Source organism: Sylvia atricapilla, chromosome 6 (assembly GCF_009819655.1).
Source record: "Sylvia atricapilla isolate bSylAtr1 chromosome 6, bSylAtr1.pri, whole genome shotgun sequence".
NCBI lineage: Eukaryota > Metazoa > Chordata > Aves > Passeriformes > Sylviidae > Sylvia > Sylvia atricapilla.
Genome location: NC_089145.1, coordinates 54,435,295 through 54,451,304, shown reverse-complemented (window position 1 = coordinate 54,451,304; position 16,010 = coordinate 54,435,295). Strand labels below are relative to the sequence as shown.

The following is a 16,010-nucleotide window of genomic DNA, read 5'->3' as shown; positions in this document are numbered from 1 at the left end:
AGCAAGTACAAGGCACACTAGGGAGCTGAACATGAGTGCTAAAGCTTTATCTGTTTGATAAACTACACTTAAATCTCCAAACTAATTTTCTGAAGTAGTGTGATTACCATATGACAGGATAAAGTATAATTTTGCTAAGTGCAATCCTGGAGATTTGTTGTTTCTAGCAGCAGCATTAAGTTAATATAAGAGGCAAATATTTTGTTTTCTCTATTCTGACATTTCTAATTTGAACTCCTGTTTATCTACCACTGTATAGTGAAGGAAGTACCTGTTTTTCTCTGGGTCTGATCCTAGAGCATTTGAATTTAACAAAAATAGGAGCAAAAACAAACTAACAGGAAAAAGGTGAGGGAAATTTGAATGCATTTTGAATGATTATCTCAAGGACAAAAAAAGCAACAAAGAAAAACAATCAAAAGCAATAATAAATTTTTGGCAAATCATCCAAAGACTTCGTGTTCCATCCATAAATCAGAAGACACTTTGGGAATCTCAGAGGCTATCTTCTACTATGCATTATGCCTTTCTTCCACTCCTGCACTATTAAAATGCCTATGTAATTAAAGGGAGCCAAAAAAATTAATGAAGGTATAGGTGAAAAATCATGGATAAGGGGTTCCCATTATCATACTGAATAGTGGCACTACCTAGTTGATCTTGTCATCCAAGAAGGATTGGTGTTTAACAGCAAACCACATTATTGCTGTGTGAGGTTTATAAGGGCAGGGAAGTAAGGAACCAGGAATGAAGCACTGAGTGACACTTTTACTGAAAAGCAGTCACCTGACACTTGAATCCCTCATCTTAACCCATCATTAAAGTCCATAAACTGCATTACTCCTGCAAAATAGTGCTGCTGCATCTATGTTTATTTCTGTAAGGTAATTGGTAAGGAAAGAAGAGTTTTTAAAAGATATTTTCAGTGAATGGCAAAATATATTTGTGATGAGCTTTTACAGAACCATCTAAATTACTGCAGTGGAAAGTGTGCAATCTCAAAATTTAATCACAAAAATAAACTCCAAAAGAATATACAGACTTTAGTTTAACTTTCAGGGTTCACTTATAATGCTTGGCACAGCTCAGAGTTAAGATAAACAATTGTATGGAAAAAGCATATGATGTATCCTTAGAACTGCTCCCTTACCAATGCATCTTTTTTGCCTGTTCTCCCTTTCTTTAGCTTTCATTTCATAATCCACCTGGATACATTTGTTTTACACAGCACTTGAAATGTCCTGTTAGTGTTTTGTGCCCTCAGAAGCTCCTGCTCAGCATCCTGCAGTCATGGTGTTTTCTGTTGTGGTTGAGGCTTAATGCAATATTCTTCCCACTTACCCAGGACCCTGAGTCCACAGAGACTGTTAGACACAAGTACAGGTGGTTTACTGCTCTGACTGGATTGAAAAACGTGGAAAAGGGCCTTCATTAACTTACTGCACCACAAAAACATCAGCATCTCCTACTCCAGATTCCGCAGTTACTATTCCAGATTTCCTGCAGTTTCCCCTGTGGTATTCATGTGTATCTGATTGCCATCCACCAACTCTCCAAAATTACAATTATTCTGGTGTCCCCACTGAGGCTATGTATTACACATCAACCATGTGATTTCTAAAACTACTAAGATTTATTTAGACATGTTGATATCACTGTTGTGGTTTTCTCTTCTGCAGGGAATTTAAATGACATTCTGTATCATTTAGCTATCAGTAGCAACAGGAGGGTGCTTTCAGAAAGGACTGACTCTACATAAGCTTTCTTTGTCAAATTAATATTTACCAAAGCCTTATTCTTTCAATTTAAAAACAGTACCTATCAAAATAAAAGGGCTTAAACAACTGAAACCAATTAGCATCAGGAAATTGTACATTCTGATGGGCCTGACTCACTGATGTGAAAACTGGCAGCTAACACTGCAGCCCCTCCTTAGTAACACATGGTTCTGTACTTCCCAAAGTCTCTAGCTGTTTCTATTTGTAACTTTGAAGATTTTTATCAGGCATATTAGCTATTATATTTCAGGTTTATTAGTCACTATGGTACTCAAACATCAGGGGAAAATATTTCAAAATTGGACAAGCAATTAACTGGTTGTATAATAGTGTCTAGTTACTAAAACAGACAGGTTTTATTAGGTTAAGCAGATTTTTGTGTCCTTCAACAGTGCAACCTAGATGTTGAAATCTTGGATTAATTCTTAACTGTTGCTCTAGTTTTACTTTTTGTATTCACTTTGCAGACAAAATCATAAGGAAATTTGCACAGTAAAGGAAACATTCACAACTATAGTGTGCCATTTAAGGAATATGAAAATCAGTTCTCAGGAAACACAAACACCAGGTGATGCTAGAATGCCATGTATTTATAAAGAATGAAAGCTTATTTCAAGAGCTGAGAAGGTGATGTAAATTATTTTCCTCTGTAAGAAACAGGGCTTAAGGCCTTGAATAATGTCCAATGAGTAACATGCCAAAAGCATTATTTGGCTCCCTAAGACTTTCTGTTGTGTAACCCAAATGAAGTGCATTTACTTCTCATTTCTCACTATGGTGATTGATATAAGCTTATATCCAATGAATGTTATGAAAAATTTGCCAATGACTTCAACCAGGAGAGGACTAGAATCTTTACTTAACTTTTTCCACACCACGGCTTGCCAGCTGGGCACTGGAAGGGATTGCCCTGCTCTGCTCTGGTGTGGCCTCACTGTCAGCAGTTTTGGTCACCATATAAGAGAGATATTAAACTTACTAGAGAGTGTCCAAAGGAGAGCTGGATCATGAAGAGTCTTTAGGGGATGTATGAGGAGCTGCTGAGGTCATTTGGTCTGTTGAGCCTGGAGGAGACTGAGGGGAGAGCTCATTGCACTTACAACTTCCTCCTGAGGGAAAGAGAAAGACACTGATTTCTTCTCTGTGGCACCCAGTGACAGGACCGGAAGTTGTGTCATAGAGGTATGGATATTAGAAAAAGGTTTCTCTCACCCAGAGGGTGGCTGGGCACTGGAACAGGCTCCCCAGGGAAGTGGACACAGCACCAGCCTGAAAGAGTTCCAGAAATGTTCAGATAACACTCTCAGGCACATTATATATAAACTCTTGGGGTTGTTCTTTGCAGGGAAAGAAGCTGGATTTTGGTGATCCTTGTGGGTCCCTTCCAACTCAAAATGTTCTGTGACTCTGTGAACTTCACAGACACCCTCTGACATCAGTTGTAACCACCTTCCTATTGCACTTTTTATCTGACAAGCTGCATCACAAGCTGGCTTGTAAATGTTTATAATAGGGTACCAAACATCCTCCTCTTTCCTTGCTCTTCTTATAGCAAAACTTCAGTCCTAACTTTTAGCCTGTATACAGAAACTTCCACATGACTAAGGAGATTTTAAAGCACTTAAAAATTTTATTGAACTCACAGCATGGAGGAAATTGTTTTCCTGTTTGTTCATTATGTGTTCCATCATGTAATTCCCCACACCTTATTCTGACAAAAGAAAACAAACTATTTCACTCAGCCTCACACATAGGTACTTGAAGATACACTGTGTATGCATGTGCCCTTGTGCGTATGACAGTGAGAAAAAATATGTGGAACAAAGATAATAAATAAACTAGCAAAATAAAGTATTTGTTGAGGAATTTAATTGCTTTTCAAAATGGAAAACCTGTATTTTGTTTCTTGGGTACTCAGAAAATGAAGTAACTGATTGTGCTTCAATATGTGGTTGGGAATGGATGTCCTTTACACATACTGCTTTTGTTCACCTGTGCAGGCAAGTAAACTTGAGATCTTTGGTAATCTGTGGATAAGTACTGCCAAATCACTGTATTTTGTTTGTTCTTTCAGCTATCTGCACAAGAACAAATACCTCAAAGTTATCAATGATGATGCGTTTCTGGGAGTGCACAGTGGACCAACTCTACTGTAAGTAGGTGGAAATGAAGTAGAGAAAGCTTTAAAAATAATACTGTTTTAGTTTACAATTTCTTTACAACCATTAGCATCAGAGCAGCAGGGACAGAAATTGCATGTTTACAAAAAAAATACCAGCAACAAAACCTGTGCTTTAGGGAACTGATTTATGAAATGTTTGCATCCTACATTACATATACTGTTCCTACCAATTATTCTTATGAGAGATTCTGTACTACAACCTGTTTTATGGCTGTACACTTGTAATATAAAAGAAGGACTCTTATGCCACACACGTAAAGGAAATTGAAAGAGAGGGAAAAAAATTTTAGACAGAAAAATAGTTGCTTCTGATGCTCTTCTTTTTTTTCATGTTATTTGGCTTTCAGTCTGATTTTATAATCCTCCAAAGAACTTTTCACTAAAATGAAGAATCATAATACAGAATGAAATACAGAATGAAAATAAAATTTTAAAGAAATTAAGAACTTCCAGAAGAATCACATTCCATGACTCAAATTGTCTAGTATGTAATGTAGTGCCTATGACTGATCACAAGGAGAACTGAAATACTGAAAGGGGAATTTCTTCCTCCACTGCAAAACCAGATTATGCTGGCAGTGTTCAGTCCATGTAAGAACAAAAACTTTCTGCTCTTCCAGAAAACAGCTTATACATACAGAATAACTGTATTTTTCTTGGAAGGAATCCTAGCAGCTACCTGCAATAATAAAAGGTGCAGAAGTCATTATTTTTCTTTCAGAATCTTTTCAACTCCAGAAAATCAGTCTGGCTCCAGCAGGTGAGAGCTTGCAGAAGCACAAATTTTTAACTCTTGATTACTGTGGGTATCAGTGCATCAGTGTTGTTATGCTGGACAGGTGAACAAGTAATGATACGCTGCAAAAGGCTGTGGGTGGCTAATTGTATGCTGTAAGAGCCAGGTAAGTTTCCTGAGCAAAGGCTAGCCTGGAGATGTGTCACCTACACAAAACCTCTTGGTTTCGGGGCTAGAGATGCTTTCCTAGGATGTGGACATCTCACTGTACAGAAGTTTTTTACCCTGTTTTCAAGAGACATATCTCAAATTACTTGAATTTTTTCTAGTCTTCCATAATTATTGTGCTATCCCAGGCACCATTAATCCTTGATCTCAGGACATGTTTTATACTTGCAGGCTGAACAGCCAGCTATCCATCTCCTCTTAGAATGATATATCTTCATGGCTAATAAGAGTCCTAGCAGCACTTATAACTAAAGAGAGATGTGGTACTTACTATAGTGTCATTACAGAAAGAGGTATCACTTCTCAAAGGCAGAGGGACAGAAATGACATCTAAGCACAGTAAATTAACAAAGGATTTAAAAAGCCAGAGTATTTCACATCATGTTACTTTGATATGCAAGTCCGAAGATAAAGCTCCTAAGGATGGTGTGAGTTCAACACTGGCCTGTACCTCAGCTCCACACAGCTGCATATTTGACCCTGCACCCAAAGGGAAGACGGAAAGAATTGGAAAGGTAAAAATGAGAAAAATCATGGGTTGAGATAATGTCAGCTTAATAATTAAAAAAGAGATTTTGGAAAAAAAAATCAGAGGGGGAAGAAAACAAACCAAACCCAAGAGCAACAAGTGATGTAACAAAAACAATTGCTCACCACCAGCCCATTGATTCCCAGCCAGTCCCCTGGCAATGGCAGTCCTGGCAAACATTCATTCAATCTTGACTGCTGAGCATGATTTGATAAGGTCTAGAATATCTCTCAGTCAGCTGGGGTCAGCTGTCCTGGCTATCCTGCCCCAAATTCTTGTGCACCCTTAACCTCCTTGCTTGGTGTGAAAAACAAAAAATGCCTTGGCTGTGTGTAAGTACTGCCCAGGGACAGGTAAAATGTCCTTGTATTATCAACACGATTTTCACTCCCAAATCAAAAACATAGCCCCATACTAGCTACTGTGAAGAAACTTAACTCTATGCCAACCAAAACCAGTACAGAAATAATAATTCAAGATATTAGCTTTTAATTTTAATGTAATTTTAATAGCAGCTTACCCACAGATAACCAGGAATTATTCTGCATGTGTGATGTAGAAAAGTTTTGCCATAAGAGCAACAATTTAAAGTGGAATCCTTCCACCTGGACAGATCTCTTAGCTGACCTTTAGGAACTAGAATTATTTTAACAGAAACAGAAGAGTTTCTTAAACTCCCACATGTGCATTACTTTAAGAGAGCTGAAGTAAAAGAATGAAAAATGAGTGAAAAAATGAGTATTTGTGGTTGTGTTATGTCGATGGCCATTAACACCTCCCACAGGAGACAAAAATGTCCTTGTAATTGTTGCCTTAGTATACACACCCACTATACCATCGTGACCAATGAGTTATTTACAGAGAGATCACAGATTTATTAACTCATGTAACAGCCTGAAAAGTCTGATCAATACAACCCTTCCATATTCCCTTGGGCAGTGTAAACTTAGCTTGTTAAAAGGAATAGTTTAAGTCATTGTTGGTTCAGGCACCTTGGTGTTGTTAGCTGAACATTCGATTTTCCTCAAAATTTGGAAGTTCTACTTCCAAACTGTTTCATCTTGAAAATTACCTCTATGGAAAATGATTGTGAGAATATTAATTATGGCTTTTTTTTTTTTTTTTTTCCCCTGGGACAATGAATGACATTGCTTATAGTGGCAGCAGAATGCACAAAAGAAATTAAAAAAAAAATTCAGAAAAGGAACATTCATGGAGCTCTAAAGAGAAATTTTATCTTGCCTCCCTATCAGGCTGGCAGAACTTATTGTCTGGAGTTCCCTATATGCACTCTTCAAGTGAGACAAGAATTTATGGTAGTTGGAACATGCGCCCCACAGACTGTGCTTTTTTTCTGATCAGGATTTCAGCAGCAACAGCAACTTAAAGGCTGAAATACAGACCATAGATCCACCCTAATAGGGTAATGTTCCATTTTGGCTTTAAAGAAACCCAATGAGAAATAGTGAGGCACACTTCTTTGTAGTTAAATCTATGTTGTGTGAGCTTGGCCATGCTCTCAGAGAACCTAATTAAACATAAAATACTGAAAAGCTAGGTAATTTAATTTTTTTTTTCTAATTTGCAGTTTACAACAGCAGAGGAAGCAGGGATTGTGATCATTAGATGGAGGATAAGAGGGGTCAGCAATTCTGGTTCCTTTGTCACTGTTGCATACTCAGATGTTTGAGGATGTACAGGGAGGTCACAGATTGCTCCCTTTAGAAAACTATTTTAAGCGTATGACAGTAAATAGCTCTTCACCTCAAAACAAAACCTTGTCAAGGATTCAGCAACTCAGTGGACCTGATTAACTAAATGCAACAAGGGCTGCTGCCTAGAGCAAAAGTTCAACTGAGTACAACAAAAATACAATCAGGCTCATTATTCAATTAGCTTTTACAAAACACACAGTCCAAACTGAAAATGTTACAGTCACACATGATACATATGAGTAGTTATTTATCTATAGAATGCAGAATTGATTTTAAACCATCATTTCCCAAATCTAGGAATGGTTCCTCCCAAGAGACACAAGCAAGAGGAGCACTCTGTATTTTGCTAATCAAACAATGCTTATTTTTAGACTTAAAAAAAAATTTCAGTAGAGTTAAAACAGTATCTGTAGTTTAAGCCCATCTATTATATATTTTATGCTTTATCTATTCCACTACTCAGAAATTTGTATAGGATTAGGCAAAAATTCTCGATTGTACTATGATGCATTCAATCTCATTTTCTTAATCACCTGTCTATTAAATTATTTGTATTACTGGATTTCATACTACAATTGCATGCTTCCAGCAATGAAAGGGATTATTGACAAAAGCTATTATCACTTAGATCAAGTTCTGAAATACTGACTTCATAAAACCAACAAAGAATTAGACCAAAATTTAATAACCCAGGAAAAAAGAAAAAAAATCTGGCAACTGAATATCTTGGATGATATCTTGAATACCTTCTGAAATATACAGTTGGTTCAGAAAACAGCATCTCTGAATTCATAAGCTATGTTTCACTCCCACATTTATCTGAACTTTCCAAGCATGTGTCTGCCTAGTTTCTGTCTCAGCCTTGTGGACATTTGTCAAAGGCCTTGTAGAAGTCCCGGGAGACCTTGAGCAGAGAATAAGCACAACACTGAGAGAAGTTTGCAAGGCAGGACTTATTTTTACACAAGCCCCTTACGTGCTGCATTTCCCCAGGTATATTATATTTAGTGGTGGCCTGTTTGCTGCCTTTCTGCAGGACAGCAAAGCTAAAGGTTCCACAACTCTTTTACCAACTCAACTACTTCAGAACTTTTCTGGTGAAAACCATCCAGTCTTTGTGACCTGCTATCATTTATTTTATCAGTTTCCTGTCTAGCCTCTTTTATAGGCACTTTTTAAGACAGATCCTCTTGACAAGTCCATCAGACCTCTTGCCCATTCTCATGTGTTTCTTTAAGGGTACAACTATGGCTTAGCAGTGCCAGCAAGACACTCTTCCATGCAATGTAAGCACAGCTGTGTTTAAACATCATCTCAGTTATCAATATGATCAGATGTTAATGAGACAGACATAAAGCTGCAGCCAGTTGCCATTTTTCTCAGCAGACCAAAATCTGACCAAGGACTGATCATCCTTGACTGGCTGGGACTGACCACACTTGGCTGATCAGGGCTCGGCAAAAAGCAACATGACAAGAGGAAATCATCTCAAGTTGTGCCTATAGTATCTGCGCCTGCATTCATGTAGAAGACACATTTTCCTGAATGATTTCTTTGTGTGCCAGTGTATAAAATCATAGAATCATTAGGGTTGGAAAAGACCTCGAAGATCATCAGTCCAGCCATCAATCTAGCACCCACCACATTCACCGTGTCCTCAAGTGCCACATCCACACATTTTCTGAACACTTTCAGGGACCGTGACTCCACCGCTTCCCTGGGCAGCCTGTTCCAACACTTTGCAAGCCTTTCAGGGAAATATTTTCCCTAATATCCAATCTATGTGTGGCTATAGTCTTGACAACTCCAACTACTTGGATTCACATGGCTCTGAGGATTAGTAATTATTTATAAATATTTTCAATATTTTAAATTATTTATAAATATTTTCAATTTTTATATATATATATATATATATATAAATATTTTCAATCCAATAGTTTGGAGAAAGCCACTATGCTGCTTGAAGTAGATTGTCAATCTGATTAGATAATCATCAAGACTACATTTGTAAGGTAAAAAAACCATGAGAATCCCACACTTTCCTCTTGGCCAGCTGACATACACACAACAAAGTGTGCACCTAGCTGGAGTAACTAAGAAATTATCTTCCATTGGGAGACAAATTATCACCAGATTCCCGGGAAGCTTTTTGATTTCTGATAGCAGTGGTACAGAGAGGTGACAAGACTTGCTGGCAGACACTGTATACCAGCAGTTTAGAGACTTTCCAAACTGGGATTTTGGAAACTTCCAAACTTCTGAGCCATTGTGTTTAATATGGCCTACGGATGGGACAAAGTATCTATTGCTAGCCCTGCACCAGAATTAATCCTCAATCAACAAGAACTTCAAGGCATCTGTTCCTGTAACTTTTCCCCAAGCTCCCCAGTCTAAAGCACAGTGTTTGAAAACAACACCTACAATACCTGTCTGCTTAAATATACACCTATAAGTGTATATACACCCGATATGTAATAGGCACATACATAGAAGAATTCACAGGATTTGGTAAGATAGAACAGAAATTACATAGTCTTAACAACTAATTCTTCCAAGCCCTTTCTTTTCATTGAACAGTTTTTTTTTTCAGACTTTTTAACACCACTTAGTAACACTCTGAGTAGCCACATATTTTGTATGTTCACCTCTGCTCCCTGGGAAATTGTTTCCACTACTGAAGCCCTGGGCTGCTTTTCCTTTCTGTTTGCAGCTCTCCAGGAGCTGCAGCTCCATTCCTTGTACATCCAGAGAAGCTCCTCTCAGCAGCTGTTTCCAAAGCATGAGTCCTTGTCCCCCAAGGTGACAAGACCTGACCCAGACATTTCTGATAGAAATGCTACACAACTGTGAATAAAACCAATCCAAAAAACTATATTGTCCTTCTTGTTACTCAGCTTTTTGGTCGACATGTTGAATCATAGCACTGATTTTCACAATGATGCAGTTGTGTGAAAAATTACGCCTTCTCTAATTTTTAAGCCTCTTGCCTCATATTCTTAAGTGTTCCAAAACTCATCTCACAAAGAGTGAATAAACATTACCAATCACCTTCTTTACAAAAGAAAGGTCTTTATCTGTACCTTATTACTTCATATACAAACAACTTGATACTTTTCCCATCCTAGCTGCAGCTTTCCGTGCTCTTATAACTGCATATAGTATTTTTAGAACTGCAGATAATGTTTAAGTTACAGTCATACCAGATTTACAAATTGAATTTTTGCTCTATTTTCTATTTCTTTCTAAAAAATTTTTAGCATTCTCTTTCCCTTCAAAATTACCAAAAGCACTGACCCAACATTTGCAGAGGACTCCAAGAACTTTTCAGAGTGCTAAATTAGACCCCACTGTCATCCATGTAAACTTAAAATTGCTTTTTCCTAAATGTACTTTACATTCATTAATTTTGAGGCATATTACATTTCTGGTCAGTCGTGTACTATTGCAGGAGCCTTCTGCTTCTTGAGACAATCAGGTTTAGCTTTCACCACCTTTGTACATTTCTTTGTGCCAGAAACAAGCTTCGTTGCAGTGCTCTCACTTCCTTCCCAGACTGTTTATGAATATTTCAATAGTACCGGCACCAACCTCGCCTCTGTGGGCTCTGCTCCAATGACCTGAACATTCAGATACCAATTAACTTTCAATTCTCCCTCTAGCATGAAATCTTGTCATCTGTTCTCAGGCTTTCCCACTCCTATTTCTCCATTAATCCAGGAGAGACATTTGCCTTATCACATAACAGATTAGTTACCTCAACAGCCCTTGATATCCAATTTTGTCAAGGCTTGTCAGAATTCCCAATTTGTTGCACAAACAGGATCATCTTTCTCCATAGGCTTGTGCCAGTACATTTTCAAAGAACTCTCAAGTGTTTGTGAGTTGTAATTTCCCTTTCAAAGAGTTTTAGCATCTCTCACCACAGAGTATTTAACCTACCTGCAGAGAGCTGCCACCACCATGAGGAGCTGATGGAGACCCATGAGGGTTGCTAAAAGGCCAGCCTTGTCTTGGTAAGATCTATCCCAAGATCTAACTTACCAAGATGTTTTGCTGCAGAAGAAGAGTTCTATAAAATGTCTCAGAGGGGAAAAGGACTTAGCAGGGCTTTTTATGGGGATTTTGAACTACATTAGAAGGGGAGTGGGGACATAGCCAGGCTCAACATGGATAAAGTGTGGAATGAGGAGAGCTAGAGAAAACTACCCAAGGAATAAAGAGAGACTAAAGAGGGGCCAACTCCAGTAAACATAAGCAAAGATATAACCACAAGACAGGACTATGGGGTATCCCTTTGCACCCTCTCTGGGATCCTGACACAATCAATATAAGCAACACAACAAACCATAAACTGTCCATAAACTGGATGATCTGGAAACTCAACTACTCTGTGATTCTTGAGAAGGTAAAATGATAGCAGGCAATATTCAGACTCTTCTAAGGGCCAGTTCAGGCTGTTGGTAGAAACACCTATCAAAATGAAAAAAAATGGATTTATTTATTATGAGGGTTCATGATAAAACAATGCTGAAACAATGTTCCTACCCTAGAATCCTTTTTACAGGTTTACATCTTCACAGACTGTAACTCTAAAAACATCCTAACTTGAAGTGTCACTAGAAGAGGTTTTAGGACAAAGCAAAACCTGAGTAGAAAAAACTAGCAGGACCAGGTAACATTCACCTGGCACTCTGAAAGGAAAGCCACCTCCCCATCAACTGTGCATCATCTCTCTCATGAGTCCACCTCAAAAACAGACAAGTAGAAAGCAACAAACATAATACTCAATTTTCTGAGAGATATAGGATGGGCTAAGACAAGATTTTAATTTCAGTATATAGAGAATATTCTTTTAGCAATTACAATGCTTTCTATTAAAGTGTGCCAATAGGTTAAAATGAATCTAAAGAAGTCTAAGGGAATATAACTCTTCCAATGGAAGATGTGATTTCTTTAAAGGATTTTTAAAACTGTGTGGTGGCATATGCATTTGTATCTGGTTCACTTTAAAGGTGTAATTATAAAAGTCATGATATTTCTTTACAATTCATATTCTGTGCTATAACATACTAAAGACAAGAGCTTTAAAAGACAGTGAAAATCAGAGAAATGAATAGCCTACTTGAACTTGAATGGTATCAGAACTTAGAAAGGTGATATGAAATCCCCACCTCCTTAGGATTTGTTTATTACTGTAGAATAATATGAAACTCCTGAAGAACTGTAACAACTTCAAAAAAATCTGATCTAGTCATCTTTTTCTTTCATATGTTCTTAGGGACATCTCCAGAACAGCTGTTGCCAACCTTCCAGCCAAAGGATTGGAAAGCCTAAAAGAACTAATGGCTAAAAATACATGGTCTTTAAAGAAATTACCAGCTGTAAAGGTATTTCTTCAGCTAATGAGAGCTGACCTATCATATCCAAGTCACTGCTGTGCCTTCAAGAGCTGGAAAAAAAAAAGTGGGTGAGTTTCACTAACTGGCATTGTTTTTTTAAATGTATCAGAAAAGACAATGTTTTATTAGTAATACAAAAATACATCTATTGGCACTTCTGTAACCATTTTTTCGAGGTATAGACAATGTTCTTTGAAACAGATTACAATTGCAAACTGGCAGAAGAATTTTTTGTAGGACCTTTTGCAACAGTGCTTCCTCATGTTGAGCTCAGAATTAAAGGGAAAGAAAAAGAGAAAAGGGTAATGTGCTACAGCAAGGCCTGAAAAAAAAGGTGTTGCACAGGTTATAGCCTCAAGTCTCATGTTTTCTAACTGAAAAGCTGTTGACTACTGAGAACTTTTTCATTGCAAATACAGCTGCATCACACCATGAGGTAAAGGATTCCAAATGGCTGCACTGCTAGTTAGCTGTAAAGGAGCTACTGAACAGAAATTAGACTGATGAAGTCCTGGGAGAAACTGAATAGTGAGCAACAGTGAAAAAGAAAGTAATATTGTATGCATTATTCAAGAAGTTATGAACAGTAGAAAAATGTCTTCTTACCTACTAAGAATGTAGATCTCAAAAAAGAAGATGGATTATGGATGCCAAATAAAATTACTACTGAGGATAAAATTAAAAATACAATTTAAAAAAAAAAGCCTCAAAATGCTATTGTACATAATATAGTCTGTTAACAAAAATACGTCCAATTACAGTTTTATAGCTACACTTTCTTTCAGGATGATTTGCTTTTGAAGCATTCCCTTTGTTCACATGCTGTGCACCAGTCAGACTGTAAATGCCAACAGTGATTTCCCCTCCACTCTTTCAGGATCCTGGAGTACTTGATGTGCAACCAGAGCAGCCACAGCTTTCGTAAGAGATCAGTCAAGACTCTCAGAGACCCATTTTACAAAGATTATGCAGAAGAATACACAGACCACACCAATGCTGTGTATGACACGAACACTAAGTTCACAAGTTTTCATGAAAATCCCCATTATTATATTTTTTTGGAAGAGCGTGGAGAAGGAAATCTTGGCTTTGGCAAAGAGCTCAAGAACCCTCAAATGGAAGATGTCCAGACCTTTGACAGTCATTATGACTATCCTGTCTGTGGAGGCAATGAAGATGTAATATGCATGCCAGAGCCTGATGAGTTTAATCCTTGTGAAGATATAATGGGATACCAGTTTCTGAGGATTGTGGTGTGGTTTGTGAACCTGCTTGCCATCCTAGGCAACATTTTTGTCCTTTTCATCCTTCTCACCAGCCATTACAAACTGACCGTACCTCGCTTTTTGATGTGTAACTTGGCCTTTGCTGACTTTTGCATGGGGTTATACCTGCTCCTGATCGCTTCAGTGGATCTCTACACCAGGTCGGAGTACTATAACCACGCCATAGAGTGGCAGACTGGGCCTGGCTGCAATACAGCCGGGTTTTTCACGGTGTTTGCCAGCGAGCTGTCCGTGTACACGCTGACAGTGATCACCCTGGAGCGCTGGTACGCCATCACCTTCGCCATGCGGCCCGACCGCAAGATCCGCCTGCGGCACGCCGCGCTCATCATGCTGGGAGGGTGGCTCTGCTGCATCCTGCTCGCCCTTCTGCCACTGGCTGGTGTCAGCAGCTACAGCAAAGTCAGCATCTGCCTGCCCATGGACACCGAGACACCAGTGGCTGAAGCCTACATTGTCTTCGTTTTGATATGTAACATTATTGCTTTTGTCATCATCTGCGCCTGCTACATAAAAATCTATGTCACTGTGCGAAACCCCCAGTACAAGTCAGGGGACAAAGACACCAAAATTGCCAAGCGGATGGCTGTGCTGATTTTCACAGACTTTCTGTGCATGGCTCCCATCTCTTTCCATGCTTTATCTGCCATTATGAACAAACCACTGATAACTGTCTCCAATTCCAAGATTTTACTGGTACTTTTTTACCCACTCAATTCTTGTGCCAACCCTTTTCTTTACGCTATTTTCACCAAAGCTTTCCGCAGAGATGTGTTTATCCTACTAAGCAAGTTTGGTGTATGTGAGCACCAGGCTCAAGTTTACAGAGGTCAGACAGTCTCAGCCAAAAACAGCAGTGGCTCTTACGGGCAGAGAATCAGCCGAGGGATAGGTCAGATCCTTACCAGCACTCAAGACCCAGTCAGTGATTACCTTCCTGCTGTGACAGCACAGAACCAAAATCTCATGGAAGAATGCAAGCAAACTGAGCTGTAACATCTCAAAGTATCACAGCCAAAACCTGGTCAAGAGGTGATTGTACATACAGTGAATCAAGTAAGAAGATAATATTCTCCATATCCTTTTCCCCTAGATTATGCTTTGCTATAACTGAAAGTATCTCCAGAGTGGCCTTCTTTTAGACAAACCACTTATTTGAACCTCTTATCAGTGCAGGGCAAAACATATGGTCCTGATGATAATTCTAGACGAAGATGTGAATGCTCTATCTAAAAAGGAAAATTTATATACATAAAAATTTATATATAAACAAACTGAGCAAATATATGACACTCCTCATTTAAAAGAAAAAGTAAGAAGCAAGAAACGAACAATAAGACTTGGGGGTACTTATATGACAGAAGAAAAAAATGGACAAAGTTTGATAATTAATATAGTATTTTAAAAAAATTAAAGGTTGAAGCTCTCAAACACCTACATGTCAAAAGGTTGGGTTTTTTCTAATAACAAATTTCTAAAACTTCCACCAGGCCTGAAATGGAACAGATTTCTTCTCATTCTGTCATCCTGACCTAAAACAAATCTAGTCTTTTGTCTGCTGTTCTTGGTTTGGTTTGGCGAGGTGGGAAAACAAGCTGCTTCTTCATATTGCACTTAGAGTGGTAAAAGGCAAATTATCACCAATTTTGCAGCTGCTCATAACAGGTAAGAAACATCAGGGCATTTGTGTCCCTTACTATCACCCTCTAACTTTTTGATAAACCTATTTAGAAGCTGGTTTATTTGAATTTGTTTTGAAGACCAGGCTATTAGTTAATGATGGTTGTTTGGGTTTTCCTGGATGACTTATCCAGTTGCTACCATATTTCAGTGCTGTTTTATCTGAGCATGTTTATTACTCTGAACACCCTGTAATTCCTGCTTTCTTACCACTTCTGCTGTCCCTACTTACCTCTCTCTTACAGGGGAGAACTTTCCTTTTAGCACTTTCTATGTTGGGCTGCCTCAAACCTCAACTTAGACCCAGGGAGTGGATCACACCTTTAGGTTACTTCATGGCATACAACTTACTGCACTGAAGGCTGACTTCTAGCTTCTCCAACATGTTTTAAGAATATCTCTCTATCTTGTAGTGAGATCTGTTACCTGACTTGTGTAATGTTTGCAGCACAACTACAAGAATCACATAGTTAT

At 38.4% G+C, this 16,010-nt stretch overlaps 1 protein-coding gene across 2 annotated transcripts in view; it reads left to right on the top strand.

The window, feature by feature from the left end:
- Positions 1-15,619, top strand: part of TSHR (thyroid stimulating hormone receptor) — a 43,002-nt gene extending 27,383 nt beyond the window's left edge. For both annotated transcript variants that reach the window (XM_066321967.1, XM_066321966.1), the window contains 3 exons: positions 3,853-3,930; positions 12,450-12,638; positions 13,448-15,619. In XM_066321967.1, coding sequence (XP_066178064.1) covers positions 3,853-3,930; positions 12,450-12,638; positions 13,448-14,852 — 1,672 coding nt within the window. In that variant the 3' untranslated portion in view covers positions 14,853-15,619. The remainder of the gene's footprint in view (positions 1-3,852; positions 3,931-12,449; positions 12,639-13,447) is intronic.
- The last annotated feature ends 391 nt before the right edge of the window (positions 15,620-16,010 follow it).